Source organism: Polyergus mexicanus, unplaced genomic scaffold (assembly GCF_030449975.1).
Source record: "Polyergus mexicanus isolate NDT 795.1 unplaced genomic scaffold, iyPolMexi1.0 SCAF_12, whole genome shotgun sequence".
Lineage (NCBI taxonomy): Eukaryota > Metazoa > Arthropoda > Insecta > Hymenoptera > Formicidae > Polyergus > Polyergus mexicanus.
Genome location: NW_027223332.1, coordinates 9,278,328 through 9,301,182, shown reverse-complemented (window position 1 = coordinate 9,301,182; position 22,855 = coordinate 9,278,328). Strand labels below are relative to the sequence as shown.

General features: G+C 36.3%; 1 protein-coding gene across 10 annotated transcripts in view; it reads right to left on the bottom strand.

Moving 5' to 3' along the window:
* Positions 1-637: 637 nt before the first annotated feature.
* The window catches only part of Nachralpha6 (nicotinic acetylcholine receptor alpha6), a 223,693-nt gene continuing 201,475 nt past the window's right edge, over positions 638-22,855 (bottom strand). For 7 of the 10 annotated variants that reach the window (XM_070305201.1, XM_070305205.1, XM_070305206.1 and 4 more), the window contains 5 exons: positions 10,270-10,379; positions 8,364-8,578; positions 6,519-6,719; positions 5,904-6,058; positions 638-4,745 (listed from right to left, as the gene is read on the bottom strand). In XM_070305201.1, coding sequence (XP_070161302.1) covers positions 5,974-6,058; positions 6,519-6,719; positions 8,364-8,578; positions 10,270-10,379 — 611 coding nt within the window. In that variant the 3' untranslated portion in view covers positions 638-4,745; positions 5,904-5,973. The remainder of the gene's footprint in view (positions 4,746-5,903; positions 6,059-6,518; positions 6,720-8,363; positions 8,579-10,269; positions 10,380-22,855) is intronic. The other 3 variants (XM_070305202.1, XM_070305207.1, XM_070305208.1) reach the window with 1 other exon arrangement.

The window sequence follows — 22,855 nt, the reverse complement described above, 5'->3', positions numbered from 1 at the left end:
ATGTGCCTATACGTGGGAGGATACGGTCCGTACATTCGTCTCGTATTTAGCGTTCATCCGATCCCGTAAATATTACTTGTGAATCATACATTCAACAAAATCAACGTGGCATGGAGATCGAACAACCGATTTTTAACGTCAAGAGCGCGTTCGCGATACGGACTCGTAACACACATGTGTATCCTTTTTCTCCCCAAGATACCACTATTATAGCATCCTTTTTCGCGAGATGTGCCATTCGAGATGCGCAGATTATGCGCCTCGTCCCGAACTTGATCTACGATCTACATACACGTGCGTCCTCGGATTTTTTCCCGTTTTTCTTTTAGTGTCTTTCATCCGCAAATACGTCGTCAACTATGGCCGACGCCGTTATACTTGTATACTTATCGATTAGCGCGATCGATGAATTAGAAAATTACGCTAGATCTCGGAGGATACTCTGGGTGAATCTGCCGCGCCGCCTCGAAATCGTCGGTGTCTCCCGTACGATGTCGATCGTTCCAGAGATTGCGTAAGGACCGTTTATATCGTGGATTTCTTTAACAATGTCGCGTATTAAATTGGTAAAGTATAGAGAAATCTGCAGAATATCCGAGAAAGAAACTGCTTGAAAGAGAAACTAGCGTTTGATTTAGCAAAGCTAGTTCAAACGAATATCAAGTCAAGTGAATAAATTAATTATTTATTGAATCACTGATTACGAATTAATTGATTCAATGATTACGATTCAATGATTAGGAATGCAACTCGAATTATTACAAACGTTACGATCGTTTCTTGTTATTTTCGAGCTTAAGCTGCTTTTGCATCCTATTACATCTTTAATTGCATATATTTTAAGTAGTTGGCAAGATAAAATCGCGAACATATAAAATACTTCAAATCGATCATCGATTATCATATAATTATTCTTACAGAAAGCTTTATATGCAATAGTTCGCAGCGATTGCAAAATAACACATTGTGATGTATTTCAACAATATTTTTAGCGACATTGAAAAATTGCGCAATATAAATGATCCTTCAGTCATCTCCCTTGCGTGCTCGCGAATTCTATTCGCGATTCGTTGTTCTCGAAAATTGTTTCTGTGTGTCGCGCACCTTGTACCGTTCTTTCGCGTGCGTCCCGAGGATTCATATTGTGTTACAATTCCTTCGTCCACACGCGCTTCGCGAACGCGGCAAATCTACGAAAATCGCACGAAATGATTGTCGGCAATGATCGATAATCACTGAAACCGTTCACGAGAAACGAATATGCAATGATTTCCGGTTCGATTTGATTTGCTACGCTCCGTTCCGTGTTCGTCGATTACCGATCTCGATCGGCACGCGATCGACTATCGTCGATGATCCAGGTCGTTTCGAAAGAAAGAGAGAGAGAGTTTATCGAGATGTAGATAAATATATACTGTCGCCATTGTATACTTTTAAGCAGTTCGCCGTGGATGTGCATTCGTGTATAGGTGTAGATGTGTACGCGTGCGTGTTTAGCCAACATCGTTCGCTCATGTACCAACTGTATCGCTGCAGGATGTACTTAAGTTCCACCTAAACGATTTCTCACTTATGTACATATCTATCTGAGTATTGTTAGTCGGAACACTTTAACGTTATTCATCATTATATTTTTCTTCACATCGTTTGAACGATTATATCACTCTGTCATTCCGTACAGCTTCGTTAAAATGAGGCAGGGAGAGCGGTCCGGAAACGAGGATGTTCGACAACGTTAAAATCTTTGGCGACTGTAATTTGACATCATATGTAATTGAAATTATTTTGTTAATTACGCAAACTTTTATATACGCTTGTCGAGGTAGAATTAGTCTTACACGTTATGAAAGCGAAATGAAATAAATCGGATGAAAACATTTAATTATAATGCTTATATTATCAATTATGAAAAACGATATTAAAGTTAGAGGGAAAGTCTCGTTTCTCGATTAAACATATTACGAGATCTTTCTCAATAGATATTAATTATTCAATTATATCCGTTATAGATTATTAAAGTCTTGTAATATTTATCTGTTTGGTCTATCGCGCGGCATTTTCTTCTGAGATTAATGTCATTAATATATTTAAGTATATGTAATATAAGCTCTTTAATGATAAAACGCGAGTGCAATTTGAAATTTTGAATAATACGCTATCAATCCGTACCAAAAATCGCTCGTGTAATAATGGGATAAAATAAAAGGAAAAATCAACGACGATAACGATAATCCGGCAAAACTTTTTCGCATAAACAGAATACTGATCCGTATAATCCACGTGACACACGATAACAAGCGGGATCCGTGTGTCGGTTCGTAATTAGCCGCGGTATGTAAAAGTATCGACGCTAATGAGGGCTCCGGAAGGTTCCCGACATCCTTCCTCCTTCTCCGTCCTTAAGAATTAATCGTTTGATTAGATCGTTCGGAGTCACAAGTTTTTTTTCATACACCTCCGTGACAACGATTGCGGATCGTATCGTTACAAATCTCAGGCATTGTAATCGACAATGAATTCATTATTATTTTTTTTTTTCCTTCTTAAAGAACACACTTTTCCTGGAAAGTCCAAACAGCGTCTAAATATAAACTTTATTTTATGCTTGAATAACAGAGTATTTAATGAAAAAATCTTTTTTTAGATAGCAAAAGAATTATATATATATCATTCAACAGAATATGTAGAATTCCTTAATTTATCGAATGACCATCTATGATTTTATATTGATAAATTATACAAGATTTGTTTTGAAGTATAGCGCAAGGAAGTAATAAATGTCCAGAAAGCGTGATACAATTCAGGACACTTGATCATTACAGTCACAATTACAGTCGTTGAAAGATTCGACAGCGTGAAGTCGAGCAAAGAAACTGTACGATCCACCGAGATAATCGCGAATATGTCGATCGCTCTCGCAGCGCTCGATCACGATCCACGACGGATTCACCGAGGTCCTCAAGGACTCGAGGGTACGCGCGTGACTCTGTACGGAAAGCAGGGGTGGTCCAACTTGGCAGTTTTCTTTCTTTCTTTTTTTTTTTTTTTTTGGCGCGCGGTTCGTTCGCCTTCGACGCGTTCGCCTCCGTGCGCGCGTGGTCGTTCGTAAATTACGCTGCGTATTTACGCGGCTCATGCGGCTTGTACGATCCTCCGATCGATCGATCGATCGATCCTCTCTCGCCGATCGGCTAAATAAGCGACGCGTCGACCGCTCTCTTGTGCGCTTGTATATATCTCGCGTGTTCAACGCATACGTGCACACATCCACAGAGTCATTCACACGTACACACACAGATGCACACGTATACGCGTACACATACGCACCGTAGTAATACACGCGGTGTGACAATATCCGGTGGGTTTTGCGGAAATGCGGAGGAATCGCTTACGCTTTTCGAGTACGAGATAGAGGAGGGCTTTGTAACGGGAGAACGTGGAAAAATATATCGAACGTAGAGGGTCGATCGTGCGATCGGTGTTGGCGCAAGTTTATTAGACTTCGCGCCTTGTGGGGGCCCGCCTATGGAGAAACGGCTGAAGCACGGCTGAACCGCGTTAGCGGCGCAGTTTGTACAGAGGGAAAATATAGGATCCTCGACGAACGCGAAACAAACGATGACACGGTCACCCTTGTCTCGGCTCTCGTCATTGGTCACGGCGCCGCGCGCGTTCACCCTGCCGCCGATCGTCCAGGCCGCACTTTACTTTCCCACCGTTTGAGAGAAGGTTGAACACCCCTGACACGAGTTTTTATATTTGGCAGTTATTTTGAAGTCCGTCTCGGCTCCCCACGAGAGACCCTCAACAGATCGCGGCGTTAATTAATTACGACTCAGTCGTAACGCGCGCGCGCGCGCGCGCGCAAAGCGACTACCGGTTAATTATATCGTTAATTATTATTTTCATTATTATAAGAAATATTTTATATATCGTTATTGTTACTATTATCGAAAGGCCGCAACAACGCTCTTCCGAGGACTACGCGATCTCCTTCTCTCGTGATGCCATGTGTCGACTCTCGTCGCGCGTCCGCTTATCGCGTTATCTCGCGAAATCGCATCGCTCGTCGAATTCGAGATCGATCCCGATCGCCGAAACAAGGTCGTGGCGATCGACAAGAGCCTGCCACACGCATTTAGATTTAACTCTGCAGCGCGTCCTCTCTCTCGTCTACACCTACCTTTCTCCTACGATTTTTAGAGGCAGCCTCTAAATCTTCGTCCAGCTCGCGTCGCGCGTCGATTACCTATCGGTTTCGCACTGTGTAGAACTAGTTAATTTATTAAGTCACTTAAACGAAAGAACGCAGCCGCAACGAAGCGTGACATCGGCGATCGGGTCCCCTTGTTCCCTTCCTTCGTTTTCTCTCTTCTCGAATCCGGAAGCATTTTTCTTTCTTCTTGCCAAGCATGTTTTTTCCATTCGAAAGACGAGACGTCCGCCACCGCTACCGCTGCCGCATGTACATCCCCCCCGTGGCTTTTCTCGTGAACGTCGTTGGTGGTCTCACTCTTGGTTGCCTATTTACTCGCCTAAATGAAAGCACGTCGCGCAAAAGAACCGGGCGCACAACCCGGCGACGTTTTCCAGCGTGGAATCCGAGAGAACGTTCTCTTGTTCCCGAAAGGGGTGAATCGCGCAGAAGGGCGCGAAAGGGGCTAACGAGTCCGTCTCTCTTTTTCCGCGCTTTCTCGTCACTTCGACGCGCTCCGTAGTCAACCTCCTCGAATCGGATGTCGTTCCTACGAAAGAGAGAGAGAGAAGAAAACGCAAGTATAACGCCAGATGTCTGATCGTTATTCCTTTAGAGAATTGCTTTTAGGATGAAGGATTCTCCGGGGATATGTGTATGCGCGCCGATTACTTTTGACAAGTTTATTCTTTCATTAAATCCTTCGAATCGGACTTTTAGTTTCAGCAGTTCTGAAGTTCAAAGTGTGAGGAGTTTTCATCTAGCTAATATATTTCGATAACTTTTCAATCTTCGATCGAAAAGAGAATATCGTGTAATTAAACTCGAGAAGATTAAGCAAAACAATGGAGATAGAAATTAGGTCAGAAATTTCCCGGATTAACGAGCAAAAATCTAGTCTTCATTTTTTTCGGCAATATTAATACAAAGAATGCAAGTCGAAGTGAATTAACATTTCAATTTTCTCTCTAATTACATAATTAAAAACATCGTATGCTCTATATATACAAGGTGTTATGTAAATATTAAAATACTGTTAATTTATAATTTAATTTCTAGATTATAAGCAAATGATAAATCTTCTTTATTAATTGTACACGCTAATTTCGAACTCTCATACCATTCAAAGTCAATGATAAAGTAGCAGCGAGTATTTGAAATTATGTAATCGAATAGTCGTATATTCGAATTAATGCATAAATAATTGCGCTCCGGACTGCATTCTGGATGCACCGAACGGCAATTAGCACGACGAAAATAGCGAAATAGAGATATTCGCGCGTTGGCGCGATTGAAAATTTTCAACGCGTACATCCAACGAGCCAAGCTTGTTACATGGCACTTGTTAATATCTCCACGCATTGTTAATTGTATTTCAGTTATCTGGTCCGTGTCATTCGCACATAATGATTTCGAACTATACGGTTCATATGCTAATTTCGATCTTGTATATTAGAGGAACGTATTAATCCTTACGTTATATTAAGTAAATTCACGAGTTTCAATATATCGATAGACGGAATATTTTCAGCAAAAATAATACTGGGTTTTTCGGACGATTTTGTTTAGTCTCTCTTTTTCTACGAAATAAAAAATACGAACAACTAGGAAATCTTTTTGCAACCAATATAATATATATGACATATTAGATATATAAGGAGAAGAGGCAGCTGTATTAATAATAATAATAATAAAATTATATCCTTACCAAATTCCAGAAGGCGCTACCCCTGGCATTTTTTGTGCATATTTTTTTCGGTTCGACCGGGGCAGTTCTATTACTGGACGATTATGTGTGGCGCACGACACAATATCACCACCGTAGCCAAAACCGTGAATAGCGTGAAGATGAACAGACAAAGCCTTGATTTCAGGGGGGAAAAAATTTTTTTGTTAGTTTTGCAGAATAACTTATTATTCGATAAATAATAAGGACAAAAAATTATTTTGTTAAGAAACAAATTTAAATTGTAGATAACACAGATACGTGTGTAAAAACACATGTATCGCGAGATAATTAAAATTTACGAATTAAATTCAATTGACACTATTTAACGAATGAGCTTTATACGATTAAGAAATTGTTGAATAAAGAAATTCTGAAGAATGGTCGATAATTGTCAAATGAGTTTCAAACATTTATATAATAGATTTTTTCTAAAGTTAAACTAATGGATCGGCGCATACCATGACGGATGAGTTTTTCGTGATACGAAAAACGAGAATCTGAATTTCGAGCCTCGCTGTAAAAGCTATCTCCTTATCTATGATTTTTCGCGAGTGCACGACTGAAATCACATGAAAGATTCGAAAGCGTTCCAACCTGTCGACCACCATGGCGGCGAATTTCCAGTCGCTAATGACCTCGTCGTCCTCGTCCGCCTTTTTCATGCGACTGGTGATGAACTGCAATTCCTTGAGAATTGTGTGAAGTTCCCTCTGCATACCGCTGAGAGGCAACGATGCCGAAGTCTCTTCGACTGTCGCCGGTCTGGCCGACAATGGGGTGCCGTACGCCGATCTACTGTAAAAGATCGTGTAAATTATTACTCTGAAAGGTGTCTCACAATATCTCTCAAGGTAAAGCGTCGATAGAAATTTCGCACGGATCATCGGAGAATTCGCGAAGATGCCATTCCTCAGAGTGTTATAGATATATATAATGGTTGTTTATAAATTATTGAAATAATCCACCTCGTGATATACAGGGTGTTTCATACAAAAGTTTTAGAGCTCTAAGTGGCGCATTATATAATAATATTAGTATGACTTTGAATAGCATCGTCAATATCATATAAAAATCACTTTGAATTTTTTGAATAGAAACCCCTATTTTTCATTACATATTCTTGTAGCTTACATCGAGAGCTTTCCAAAACACTATAATAAAGTATCTTTTCATTAAGTATTTTTCGAGTTATTTTATATTTTAATCTGACATATTTTGATTTAAAAAATTAAATATCTCGTAAAATATTTAGTTTTCGATAATCTTACCGTAATACTATTATGTACAGAATAATGAGACAAATCAATTAGTATGAAAAAATAATTGTTTTTAAGAAAATTATTTACAATGTATTTTTTTAAACAATTATTTGTTTTTTTAATGCATTTATATTTATTAAAATTTTGTATTTATTATGCAATTTTACATAATTTTTATTTTACATAGTTTGACTTGAGCTTTTAAAATACAAACTTTTCTTGTTTCCAAATAATACACTTGTAAAATACTATTTTTGTAAAGTCTCTTTAAATATTTTTATATTTTCTTAATAATTTAAACAGAGAATTAAATCGTGAAATTATGAAGCGATGAATTTGAGTTGGAGTAACATGTCATAGATATTTTCATCGTCGAGTTTTCATAACGACGTGATAGAGAGGAGAATAGAAGAGACAGAGGAGAAAATACAGATTGTCCAACGAAAATCGCCCAGCAAACTAGAAGCTGTTATTGAAGGGTCGAGCAAAAAAATGTTAGGACAGAATATTTTGTCAACGGTTCGTGAAAATCGGCACGGGGGAAAAAATCGCGAAGAAATCCCGTGGAAAAATGCGGAAATAGATTGAGTCGGCGTTTTATCGAGGTTCGAGATCTCGATATTCGATTCCAGCGGTATAACTATTGCGGCCGTTTTAAACGACAGTCGATAGATTTCGTGTGAACGAATCTCTGCCGCGTTCGCAGTTATTATAGAGCAAACACGAATGTGTAACACGACCTACGGTTGTGTCTTCGATTTTACCCGTCAGAAGAGTGTGAAATAACGTCGAGCGCAGGCGAACACGCGAATTGAATTACGTAGACGTACAACAAGGTGCATTTATTCGGAAACACGCATCCCATCCGATTTCGGATGCGTTTGTTGCCGCGCATTCGATGGCTCACAATGGATTATTATATTGTATATGCTTGTGTCGGCTTTTGTTTTCCCTGGTGTTTTTTTTCGCAACAAGATTAAAACGCGATTTTCCTTTATTCCCCACAAATAACATTCGTCTATCATTCGAGCGCTGTAAAAAAAAAAAAAAAAAAAACCTTTCTTGTTAGCGAACAAAAGTACGACTGGCCGAGAAAATAAACATTAAGTCCCGTTTCGCATTGCAGGATTTTCGCCAACCGCAACGAGCTGAAGAAATTGAACGGTGAACTAAATGGTACCTTATATAGCCCGAGGCAGGATTAGCAGCACTGTTTCCATGGCGAAAATCGTCATCGATGTCTAAAACATTCGCCAGTAAACTTTTACTGCTCCTTTCTTGGAGCTCCAGCTCCTTCATTCGATTACTCATGAGAATGGTTTTCTTCGTAATCTTCTTGCCTGGCCGACTCATGCGCAACACACACGGCAGCCATTGCAGAAACAGTATTTTCACCTGCGCATAAACAACGAAAATGATTATCTCTCTAAAACTTTGTAATTACATTGTATCGCCAGTCTAGTAAATTTGCCTTGCATTTTCATTTTTCTGAATTTTACAATGAGAGAACGTAAAATTATTTAGAAATCTGAAATAAAAGTTTTAACTGGCGCGCATCATATTTGAAGTTTAATATTATCGGGATTTGCAATGCTATTTAAGAATATTGTATGAGGAGTATTGTTTTAAAGGATAACTATACAGAAAATTGTTAAAACAAATGAAGTTTTCAGGTCATGATAACTAAAGTTTCGAGTATGCTATTTTCGTGTAATAATATTTTTATCGTGACAAAGCGGCTATTTTTTTGATAGTTACACGTGATATATTTTGCGCATATTCTGAGTTTTTCAAGAACAATATTTGAGAAAAGGGATTTAAGAAGAAGATAAATCTATTAAATATTTAATCAGTATATAATACAATTCTGATTTTGGTCTTTTTATATCTGCGTTCGGTGACAGGTCGTTTATCTCTTTTTTAGTCAAAAAATTCATCGAATTAAAAATTCGATGCAGTGCAGTTTATGCTGGCATATTATGTAAGTATATACATACTAGGAGTGTTTTGTAAACAAGACCAATTTGAATTCAGAATACATATCTGGTGTGTTGACGAAACTTGTATTAACCGATGGATGAGCGATTACTAATACCTCGAAGGCATTTTAACTTTCAAGAAGTAAAGCACTGTTTTTAATGAACGTAATGGCCAGTAGAAAATTTACTGTGCAAAATATATTACTAACCATTATTATATACTCAAGGTATTCTTTACGTACAATTGTGAAATTTCGTCTTATTTCGAGTTTATATAAATTAATTGCTTCTGATTTATATATCTTCTTTAAATAATGCGATTAAGTTATAATTTTGTGTTATTTGCTTATAATTATCTGAATATATTTAATTGAAAATAATAATGCCTTATCCTCTCTCTAATCTGAGAATGTGATATATTTATGATCGCATTTTATTATCATGATAATAAATTATGATTATACGATTTCAAAATTGTTGCTTATTCAATTATTCGAGTATAATGGAAAGCAATTAAATTTGTAATGATTTCGATATAATACGAGTGCAACAATGACAAGAGCAAATCCCGGCTAATCCGTTTAGTTAAGCAGCTTATGTCTATGTATTTAAATGATTAATCTTTATTTGACTGAAATATTTTAACTACATGATCGATCAAAAACCGTGTTTTCAGAGTAAGTTGAAAATATCCACGGCTGTACGTTTAATTAATTTTCTCGAATTCGTATGTAATCCATTCTACAAAGATCGCGCTAGGAATGAAGGTTTCAGTGAACAGATAACTCGTGTGCGTTTAAAACACGTACGTAGATTACAGCGAAAGATATAAATAATTTGTGCGATCATAATAATTATATTAATTAACATTATCAGATAATTAATTAATTAATTGAGTTAAAGTTGTTTGTATTCGACATTATTTTAGCGACAAATTGTCGTCATTTATTTCAATATTGTGTCATTATTAACGCATTTATATTATTTGAGAGAGATATTTGTTATTTATTATTAATTAAATGAGAGGGGGAGGAGGGGAGGAAGAAGTTATAATTCTCTCTAAAATTATATATTATAATTACATTTAATTGTGTATATATCTCTTACCCAATTTGGCATCACGTATCTATCGGGCGATCTGTGATGATAGTTGAGCACCAGAACGGTCAATACGACGCTGCTCGCCACCATGAACATGATGCAATTGAAGTATGATCCTGAATCGAGGTATTCCCCCGAAAATCCCCCGAAGAAAGAATACAAAAAGAAGGCGATTAGTCACGGAAATGGTGTGGATCGACGCTGTTAGCCCGCTCTCTCGTCGAAAATGAAAGATTATTCTCTCGGATTCTCTTTTAGCTCGGCTCACAGCGTAATCGCCTCCGCTTACGCGAAGCTTCTTATACCTCTTTCATCTCTTTTTTTTTTTTTTTTTTTTTTTTTGCTCAACAGACATATTTTAATAATCTTTCATTCGCTAATACAACTGCTCGCGCGTTTCCGAGTGCGCGCGAAGAGGTTTAAACACATACGAACATTCGGGGATTATTATGTACGCTAAATGTTTTAAAAGCGAAGCTTGGATATAAAAAATGACGACTATCTCCAAGAGAAAGAGAGGGAGAGTAATCCATTTTTTAAATACAATTTTCACGGATTTTCGCTCTGATATTATATTTATCACGCATACTGCGCTTTCACATCTGCTCGAGATCAGCTTGGTATATCTCGCAGTTTATATATCTTTGCATCCATAATATAGTTTTGTATCGTGCGTTAACTCTCTTTTCCTCTCAGACGAAGTCATCATTGATTTATCCATTTTAGCCAATAATATAATATATGAAATACACGGGTTCATATTCGGATAGATGCATTCTCCTGATGTATGTGACGAAAATTCAAACCTCTTCGCGCGAGTAAAGGCACACACTTCACAAAGCATACATTCGCAGTCATAACACACGGCGATTCGGTGGCATCCGAATGGACCAGTCACAGAATCGACTCTCGCGGCTCACACTGGAGGCGAATGTTGAGACAGAAATAATAGACGAGCAAAATGAGAAAATTATTACTCGGCATTAATAATCGAGAAAAAGATAACACATAGCTAAAGAGAAAAGCACACGTACGTGAGGAAGCATATATATATACACACACATCCATTTATATAGCATACGCTACACCCAGCAAGAAAACTGTCTAAAAGGTACGATCTAAGACATCTAGAGAGCATTCCCCAGATATCTCTTATGCGTTTTTTCACATTTCTGTGTTGCATTTAAGCGGGTAATAGACACGTCAAAGTCCTAAAGGATGTTGTGAAAAAATATCTGAAAGACGTTGCAATATTTTAAACGTTTCTTAGATATCTTTTTATATTTAAGTAAATGATTTATTTATCTAATTTTATTTCAATAGTAACATTTTCAGGATTTTAACAATAACGGGAGGATACATCGATATGAATAATTCTATTTATTGATCACAATTATGCCAAGTCAGCGTTTCTCACTATGCTAAAATAATAAAGGTAACTTACGTCAAATATCCAATGTTAGATAAGCGCGAATAAGAAAAAAAGTTGGAAATAGAGTGTACTTACTTGTGCGCAAAGTGCGTGTAGACGTGTACGAAAAGGAAGAAGCGAGATGATTATGTTGCGTAGAGAAATAGCGGAGAGAAAACGCTTACACTATCATGCAGCTATCGAAAATGCATTCTGATAGAATATGCATACAAAGATTTTCCGTAACCTACTTTCCGTTTCCTACATATTGAATCATCGATACACATTTAGCAATATTTAAAGATAAGAATACACAGGGATGCATATCGTGAGAACGTTTAAGCCGCGATTAAGACTACGTACTACGATAACATTGGGATGTATTGTAGTTCATCTCTCGACTTTTATTATCGGCGCGGTTATTTTACGCGTTCGCGATTAAACCGAAACTCCTGTTCAACAACTATCGAGTTATCTCAGAACTTCGGCGAATTAATATAATCGAGAAGTTCACCTCGATCGCGAATGGTATTATACATCGGATGTGATGTTGATTAATTATTCATACATCTTTTTATATATTTTCGTATTATTCTTATATTACCACTGGGATCAGTTATCATTTATCGTCTTTTCCCTCCCGTGTGATCCAAAGTTGAATATTAAAAAAATGACATTAAAATAATCAGTCCTGTCAATGCATATTTAAGATCAGCTCTATCATAAAGTTTTTTTAATAACGTGAAATATTCCGGCGCCACGCTGTGAAATACTTTTGTCGCGGATTATCTTTTTACCAGGCAATAACCAGATCCCCTTTATGAAACGGAGCAATATTATATCACGTAGATGCGAAACGTTTTTCGCAAATTAAAGATTTTCGAGCGATACATTTTCATTTACCTCGTCCCGATTGCGCTCGAACGCAGTTGAATATTTATTCTCCTTCCTACAATTGCAAAGGTTTGCTTATAACTTCAATTATAGATCAATTCCCCTTAATTATTGAATCGCCATAATCGGACGAGCGCATCCGAAATGCTGCTTTAAAATAAGGGATTGCGAATGATCGGACGAGGCGCGCGCGAAAATGAAAAGAAAAAAGAAAGAACGGGAGAGCTTCAAGTGTCGGTAAATAAAATACTAAAAAAGGGTCGCCTTCTCGTGTTATCTCGCTGCCTGTATTTAACGGTTCCATATAGCTCAGCACGAGCGTCTCAGGCTATGATTAATCGCTTTGTATAAAGCGGTTATCTCCTCTTATTAATGAATCTTTAAGACTCGTCTGCTATTACATACATAATAGTTGCATATATTTATGACATTTTAAGTTACTTAACTCATCCACCGATTATTCGCTGGAAATTCACATGGAATATATGGTATGTTGTGCCGTTAAAGATTGATTTTATTGATATAAGAAATTGCGATACGAGATATAAAAAAAAAAAATTATAATTTTGGACAAAAATATTAATCAGTAATATTTTATTTAGTTGTATATATAATATGTTACCTCTTGATTAAATTTCACCAAAGTCATGATTTACCAGAATTTCATTATTCACTAGAATTTAATACAAAAATTCACCATATTCTTTGTTTTTTTGCACGACAAATGTTTAATAGGGATTAGAAAATATATATTAATCGCGAAAATACTGTAATACTTTTTTACGTTAGGATGTCTTCTGTTTTACTTTGTTATTTACTTTGTTAATTATTACGTTGAATTTGATCTAAGAAACGGGAGAATTGGTGATGATTACTTATAATTATATTTGTTTAGGGAAACGTTTCGCATTTTGATGAATTTGTTTTTCACAGATATTAAAAAATTGTACGGTATATTTTTCTAAATTAAACGCGATGATGTGGCTTTCATTTTAACGTAGCACGGTGGGAAAATTTTATTCCGACAAAACAAACGTTACGTGCGTACATAAAGTTTTTTCTCTCGCGATTATAGGGATATTTATTTTAAATATTTATTTTATACGCACATGGACGAATATCCGTCAAGACAGCAAACAAAAATTATGTACAATGTGAGACGGAAAAAGCATTTTATTCGTAGTTCATTCCATTCATGGCAAACTCCACAAATTTTTATAAAATAATTCGACTTGCTCCGCGTGCTTCATAATTTGACCGTCATATATATATATATATATATATATATATATATATATATATATATATATATGCTCTAATTTAATTATGACCGATGAAATAGCTGACGAATTTCCAACTGACAGATAGATCATAATTTAAATTATTCTACCGAATTAATTAGTTATTACATGTGCTGCAATGCCGACCCAGTTAATATGATGGTTAATGCATAATTTATAAATCATTGTAATGAACGATGGTGTTTTGCTGTTATGCGAAATATAATTCGGTGAAAAAACAACTAATATATAACGGGGCGTGTGTGTTTGATATGAGTTAAAAAAAATCGCGTTTGTATATAATTGTAATATAAAGACATCTGAAGAATATCTGGCACGAATATCTTATTCATTTTTTTTTGTTTATCATAAATAGTTCTTTTTTGCAATAAATAGTTTTTCTAATGCGAAATTTATCGTACAATTGTGGAGTATTATATTATTCAAGAAATTAAAACAAATACGTGGAACAGGATATTTTAAAGTTGTTGTATCATATATCTTCTTTTATCATCGACCTGCTTTTTTCTTGTGCATGATACGGTCTTTAATTCACTCGGTTCATAATTATGAGGCGCCAAGAGTTACAAGTAGAATAACTTTCCGATTAATGAAACTCAAGAGAGCCGGCAATTCCTATCTTTTTTTCATTTTTTATGGCTTTGAAGTTAATTTCTATACTGCTACATCGTCGTTTCAATGCTACTCACGTTAACTGTGATGCTATTCGTATTATCATCGCTAAAGTATTTCTAAAGAGCTATCGTAACACAGTTTTGTGAAAAGTGCAGAGCTCTGATAATAACAGAGTTGGAGAGTTTTTAACAAATCTTTTTAAATATTGTTAAACTTGCTAATGCGGCTTTAACACTTCCAAAATGCAATGTCTTTATAAAATCATGTTTGGAGTTAAAAAATTAACTTGAAAAAGCTTTTATTTAATACATTTAATACACACAATAGAGAGAATAATAGATTAATAGAAGAGAAAGATATATTAATATTTTATATTTCATTATAATAAATAAATAATGTGAATGCCAGATATTAATTATTATAATAAGGATCGATTAACTGAAAAACGAATTATCATCCTGTTTACTGTTACACCTGCGTTAAGCGATCCATCATTGATATTATCCGACACACTGTTTATAACATAATTTTCGCGTTTGCATTTTCATAGAACTGCTGTTAGATATGGATACTCTAAACGCAGTCTATTTGCGCGAGTGAACGAATTACGGGTTGTCGATGCCCCTCTGGTTTTTTTTTTTCCTTTTTTTTCGATGCCACGAATTCCGCTTCGTTTCCCGGGCGCATTTCCTTTCCTTGAAGGTGCTCGTTTACCTTTTCTATTCCTTGATTACTTCGAACGACTCGTCGACGAAGTGGCTTGTTCGTTACGTAGTCACGTAATAGCTCTCTTTCTCTATCTCTCTCCCTGTATATATTTTTCTTGTCAGTTGAATTGCCTCTCTCGCAGCTTTTTTATGCGCTTTGCGTTCCCGTTTTGCGCGCGCGCGCGCGTTCGGGTTTACTACTTTACTACTCAATTCCTGCATTTTTATGTACTATTTGCGGAATCGTGAGCTAGTCCTTGGTTATTTAAGAACGAATAACCAGTTTTATTGATAATTACGAAAGCGCACTTTCTCGCGTATTTTACTTCTCTTTTGGCTTTTGCGCAAATGTTTGCAAAGTTTATCTTTCTTGCTAGACACGAATTTACAATAATAATGCTTTATTTTGACATCATAGAGAGAGAGAGAGAGAGAGAGAGAAAAAGAGAGATGCCTCTTTTTCTTTCATCGCTTCAAATACAATTAAATAGAATTCATAAACTCGCTATCTATGCTATATATTACATCATTTTTAGTCATTCATTTCTAATCAGTCTTTTTATTCAGTAATTTTATATATGTATGTATGTGTATGTATTTAATTTTTTTGATTTCAATAACTGCTGCATCTTGCCAAAAAAATAAAACAAATATTCCGTTGACATCATTATTTAAATGATTTGTACGTTATTAAAAGTTATACTTTTCCGAAGGGAAATGCTACCGAAAATTATCGTCGATGGCATCATTGCGTTTTCTGATTGCCAGCAATATTATGATTACCTTTACGACAGCATCATTCATGTTAATTGTTTTGTTGTTCTACGATGTCATTTTGCAGTTATAGCCATCTCCATTCTTGTACCAATAGCCCAATAGCTTTCGATTGATTTTACATCTCTTGATTGCTCGATCTTGAAGATGGATTTTATCCCGCTTTTACGAGGGCATTTTTACATCGTTCTAGCGTAACGCTGTTTATAGCGAGAGAGGGTCGTGAAAGGACTTCATCCCTGCAGGTGACACTCGGCTGCAAATTTTAATATACTCTTACAATGTTCTCTTTGATGGTCCTAGGAAACGATTATTCTCATTATATTGCCGATTGCCATTTGTTCGTTTTCTGATCACCATTCTTATCGTGGAGATGCGATGCTTCTGCTTTTCCATTATTTTCCCCTCACCTTCGTCTTATATTTTGCTTCCTTATTTGCTCGATTCTTGAAATGCGACGTCACGTAGGATTCTTTCCTATTTTCACACACGGCGAGATGCTTGTTCGCGTCTTCGAAATGAAGGGAAATGCACGATTGTAGTTGAAGAGATCTCTCATTGTCATAATACCTTTTTACTTGTCTTCTATTACTTTCCAATTATTTCGAGCGCGCGTTTGTTTTTGGGTGCTTGCTTTTCTTTTTTTTTTTTTTTACTTTCATAAATGTCGGTTCTCATCCTATAGCTTCCTTTTTCTTCCTATCTTCTGCGCTCTAGTTTTCTTCGTTTTATGGGTTATCACCGTACATTTTGCGGTCGCCCTTGATTACGTGCGTTTACGACTTAGCCGTACGCGAACATCTTTTACGTCTTCAAAGTCTGGTGCAATTACGTGGACTCTCCGCCTGGTATTTCCGCGGGCAATATTCCGAAATGTTGTTTCTAGGTTGCGCTATTTACAGCCTCGTATTTCGTATTGTGGTCTTTATATTTCCGTCATCGAATCATATATTATTTATGTAATTGTATTTATTTATATCGTGTTTTCTAAATCAAAGTGCAAACTTGTGAATGGGAACTTCGTGAAGAGAATGGTCTGAAAAGTGCGCCGCGAAATGTGTCGAAAGAGAACTATTACATAGATTGCTCTCTTGCGATTCCGTCTTGGAAGTTTCGCCACAATATTGCTTTCGATCCTGACTTCCTCGTAAGTTTTCGCTCTCGATTTGAGCATCGTAAGCTTGCGAAAACTTTGTTCCCTTTTTAAAATAATTCTCGCAACTAGAGAGAGAAAGGGCGGTTCGCATCATTCGATCTTTGTGAAAACGATTGCAATTTTATTCTGCGAGGGTGCAGAGAAAGAGATAAAGAAAGAGAGAGAAAGTGCGCTATGATGAGAAAGAGAAAAAGAAAACTTATTGCAACCGCGATGGGGAATAAAGTAGCGAACGTTCTTCAGGTACGATGTTCGTCAAAGTTGCATGATACTTGGAGACTGCAGCGAATCGTTCCGTAGCCAGCTACGAGAATACGGAAAAAGAAAGTAGGAAGAAAGAAGGAGCACCTGGAAGAAGGAATCGTAGAAATCCGCATGGCACAGCTCTCAGACCATCCACCTGCTCGATTGAAATCTTTGACTAGCTGAAAGAAATACGAGCTTTCGATGATAAATCGTGATCAATGTGTAATTTTTTTGCTCTTTCTTAATATTTGCATGAATAATATTATTTATAAACAACTGCTTTTATTCTAAATAATTTAATATGATTATTACAAATTTGCCATAAACATATTTATTAGAAAAGAAAATAATTAAACCGAGAAAATAATGCTTAGAAAGATTAAACATAGCCGCTGATAATTAATTTTGAACACAATCCCGCGCTCTCTTCAAGTTGCCAATAAATTCGAATACGTGAATTATTATCTGATTTGTCATTGTAATAGGATCGTAGTTAGATATGTTACAGGCTTTTCGATTACAAAACGTTGAGAATCTCTGCTTCACACGACGATTATCGTAACCGGCAACGACAACGTAGCCTCATTTCGTTTCATTCGCGTGGGTGGGCGTTATAGTAACATATACCATATACACCCATACAAAGATATTTAAATAAGTCACACGTGAGTTCTCTTACGATTTTTATCAGTATCGTCTACCTGTCGGTAGTTTCCGCGTTCGTGGGCGTACGTGGTCGATGGCTACGCGTGCGGAGGTGTAAATAAATAAATCACGCTGAGCGCTATACGAGTTTCCGTACCATTGTTGCTTCATTGTACTTTCCGTCTGCGATGCTACTATCGTTACCATAGTAATTCTTTCGGTGTATTATTTAAGCCAAGTAATCCAGTATTTACGAGTAGTGTTTCGAAAAAGAGGATATATACATACTGCTGATGCTACTTTGCATGTATGTATAATATTAGACAGTTAAAAAATAATTATAAGAGAGAGTGAATTATATTTTTTAAATATTTTAAAGAAGAATGAAAAACGTGGAAAGAATGCGTGATAATATTTAAAATAAAATGCCGAGTTTTATATTTATACTGATATCTCCAAGTATCACGCTTGAAAAAGCGAGCTAGCTAAAAGACGTGAGAAGTACAATATAAGCGGTTTCAATCTCATTGAAAAAAAATAATTCATGAAGAGTCACATAGCATTTTTCCCAAGTTTATATTTCTTGTAACGAGGATTCAGCGTACGTGAGAAAAAGGAAAACGTAAATTTTGCCGCATCGCGGGCGCGTCGCGGTTCTTACGTTAATGCGATGTTTCGGAATTTTATTCGACGCACGAATCGCGAAAGGATTTTCAAGCACTTACATGTTCCGTTAGGAGCGCATGTCCCGACTCGAATTATTGTCAGCAGTTTGACAGTTGTTTATGTGCCGCTCCGCACGTGGATTGCTCTCTTAAAAGCGCGCTCTCTTCGCGGCTCAATGCACCGGAAGTGCAGCATTCTCGCTGTAATGCGAACGCGGTTATTATACACCTCTTGCCTGAATCTTTGCGGTGGTTGGGCTGCGAAATTCCGACTTTGAAAATTTCAAATTTTAAATTGCCTCAAGCGCATTCCTTTTCTTACTCTTTTTTTTTTTATATACAATATGATAGCGAGTTGGTTCTTTTTTACGAAATTTATTTACTAGTCGCTATACTTTTTACTATGCCACAGTATTTCGCGCTTTGTCGTTTATAGAAGGGAAGAATAAAATAATTATTAATATTTTTATTATATTTTTGAATATTTATATTTAGATCTCACTCTTTACGTATATTAAATATTTTTTAACTATAAACTTTGTTGAGATAACACATACATACACATAAAAAAAGTGAGAAATTAAAATCATATTATGATAAAGATGTGCTAAAACAAGGAAATATATAATAGAATCTGCACGTGTGTAATAAAATATTTGATTTTTTTTTTCAATTGCTTAAATGCATTTTTTTTCTCAAATACATTGCTAATATAGAAGATATACCCATAATCGAGATCGTCAATGGGGGATAAATTGTACGTAAATATAATACATATTAATTTTACGAATTGAAAGATTTTTTCAAGACAATTTTAAAATACTAGGGAATTAACATAACAGAAAGAAAGAATTCTGATGCTACGCAAATAAATGAAGATGGACTATGGCTAATTTTGATTTACACAAGCAAAATAACATTTACATAATGTAAAATGTTGTTTGACTTAAGTTATAAATTTATAGCCCGTGCATGTATGACTAATATTAGAAATGGACTTTCAAATAATGAATTTTATATACATGTTAAAGTTGTCCGTTAGTAGCGAGATATAGAGAAGGAGAAAATACGAAGAAAGAAGATAGAAACTTTCAGTGAACGTAGCCAGTTAATACATTTTCGAACAGCGTCACCCAAATTACGCTCCGCTGCACGCTTATCAGTGGCAAAATGATATATCGTCGGAGAAAGAGCTATACGAGAGTTTAATGACTCGCTAAGTTAAACTTAACTGCGTTTAATTGTAAAATGAATCACCATTAAACGCGCTCCCTAACGACGGGCGCGGATTACGCAGAAATAAGATTTATTTTATGTTATTTTATATTAGTATGTGTATATACCATATTTTTATTATGATTGTGAAGCGATTCAATTGAGTCTTATTCCATAGGGATATCAATCTTCATTTTTTTGCGCAAATTAAGCATTATGGAAGACCATCGTTCGTTGATATATTTATAAGTTTGTAGTTTTATCTCTTTAATCGTAAAATGACAGAATAAACTCTGAGCTTTTGTACTTGGAATAAATTGTATTTTAACGAAATTATATTTTTTCGAAAATTTATGTGGTATAGTCACGATGGGTTCCTCTATTCCACTAAACCTTTCGATTACTCATTGTAATTTCCAATGTAAAAATCCAGATGAGCGGCGATATCATTGATGCATTGCAATGCAGATGATTGCGATGCACATTCTCGATAATTATCCGCGAATGACACTTGTGTGAAAATATTTCTTCCATTCTTATTTGGTATTCATCGGCCGAACCGAAAGCACGCGGAATGTATTGTAGATACGATGGGCAAAATACTGTTTCGTCACAGATTCAACAGCTTTGCTGTTTCCAGAAATATGGCAGCGATATAGATCCGTAGTGCAGCGAAATATATAGTTTGTCATTTGTTACTTCCTCTTTCTCAAAATAGGCTACTCTTCCGCACGCGATCAGCTTCGTATATCTCATACACGCATATATAATGTATGCTTGTGTGTATGTATTGTATTTCTTTCTCTCAGCATCTGTCGCGCGCTGCCGTACACTGCGCATTATTGCATCGTTGTAACACATTCCATGTGTCTGTATTATTATTATCTCATATGCATAAACGTATAATCATCCTTCTCTCGCGGCTTATCGCGGAGATTTCGCGAGCTGGGCGTTCGTGAATTCTGAAATACGATTAATTATGATTTAAAACGCGAAACCAATCACGCGAAATAATTCGCGAACACAAATTTTTCGAGAGTTATATCTTTCAGTTTCTGTTTTTATTTTTATTTTTATTTTTTTTTTTTTCATTCGCGAATTAGTGGCAAATATTTTCCTATGCATCGTATGAATAATAAATCGTATCCCCTATCGTCCCGAAAATATGAAGCTCTCCGTTCCCGATGGAAATATTTTCGCGCACGCATTGATTTATTATTTCTCTCGAAGTCTTCCGCGGAAGTCCGTTTTACTTCACTTAGAAGATATTTGCTCTTCTATTTTAATATTATTTTCTCTTTTCGGCGATATATTTATTGCCAATAATTTTATCATTCGCTTTCCCGTATACTTTCCGATTCTCGATTCGATGTCAAATATGTATCATCCGTCATCGAAAATTTATTGCTTTCATGCATATCCTCTTTCGGATCGTTAAAATGTTAAGATTACCTCGATTGCGACGTCCGTATGTTTCAAATCGATCGGCAATCGATGCCGATCGTCATCGAGTAGATCTTCATCGAGATCGGAGGATCGAACATTTCAGATGCACTCTTGTATAATATCAAATATGGTTATTTTATATTATTTTAAAACGGCATTCATGCTAATGATTCCTATTATCGCGTGTTTACATTAATGAAACATGATAGAGTTGCGATTATATATATATATATAATTCAAAATAACTACTTCCATGATATTTGCGTATAACGTAATTATAATAATATCCAAAATAATTACGCTAATTTTATATTGTCGACGATGGATATTTTGTATGGAAATATGCGTAATTAATCCGCGTATCTCAACGCTGGTTTTTGTGTATGTATGTTTTTGTCTGTGTGTATATTAAATTGTATAATTCCCAAATTAAACTTACACATGTTATATTATTATTCAAACTAGGTTTCAATGTATGTTGCATCGCGCTTGAAATATTGATTTTAACAAGCGTCGTACGGTATGATGAAGAAATACTCGCTCTTGAACTTGATACCCCAACCCTCAGAGCAATCTGTATAGCAATAATTATAACTACGTCTGCATAGTCGAGCAGTGCCACTTCAGAAGCGGTGAGCAAAACTAGCGATAAGAGGTGAGATACAGGAGGAAGTAGTAGTAGAAGAAGAAGAAGAAGAAGAAGAAGATGAGGAGAAAAATATGGAGGGGAAAAGAATTATGCATTTTCCATATATCGTCTACTGTCAATATGCTCTGTATGTGAGATTCAATCTGTTACCAGCAGCAGAATCAATCAATGTGCGCCATGCACGTAATATACTACGTACTGCATCAATCGCACGAGAGTCGGTTGCTTGAACGCGTGTTAAAAAAACGAGAAAGACAAAGGGAAAGAGTGAAGGGGAAGATGGAGAGAGTATAAAAAGAACGAACACTAAGTTTTGCATGATTTGAGACAAAGTTTACGTTTCTACGTGATCGTGAAATATGCGTCAACCAACGTTTATGGAGAAACTTTTAATAAGCCTTGCTAGAGAGAGGAAAAGAGAGACAGAGGCGGAGGTAAAGGCAGAGAGAAAGAGAGAGAGAGAGAAAGAGAGAGAGAGAGAAAGAGAAAAGAAAAAGGGGGAGAGACAGAGAGATACTGATACAGAGGTAAAGAAGCAACTACCAAGTCCGACATAGCGTAAGAGGAGTAAACGCTGATAATCGTTCTACGATACGTCGAGCTGCGCCTATCGCGACGTTCCAAAGAGCTAAACAGATCGACAGCAGAGAGCAGAAATCCACGATAGGTGAGCGACACGAGATCGCGGGGAGAGTTGCGAAGTTAGAATTGCGAGGGTGATCAGTGGCGTAGCGGTTATAAATAACTAGGACAGCTCAGAGAGAGACTTTTAATACACTTTAACTTATTGTACGGCTACGCAAGTTGAAGTTTCGCGACTGCAGAGCGACAGGAGGCAGCCCACAGAAATGGGAAGAGAAACGTGGTG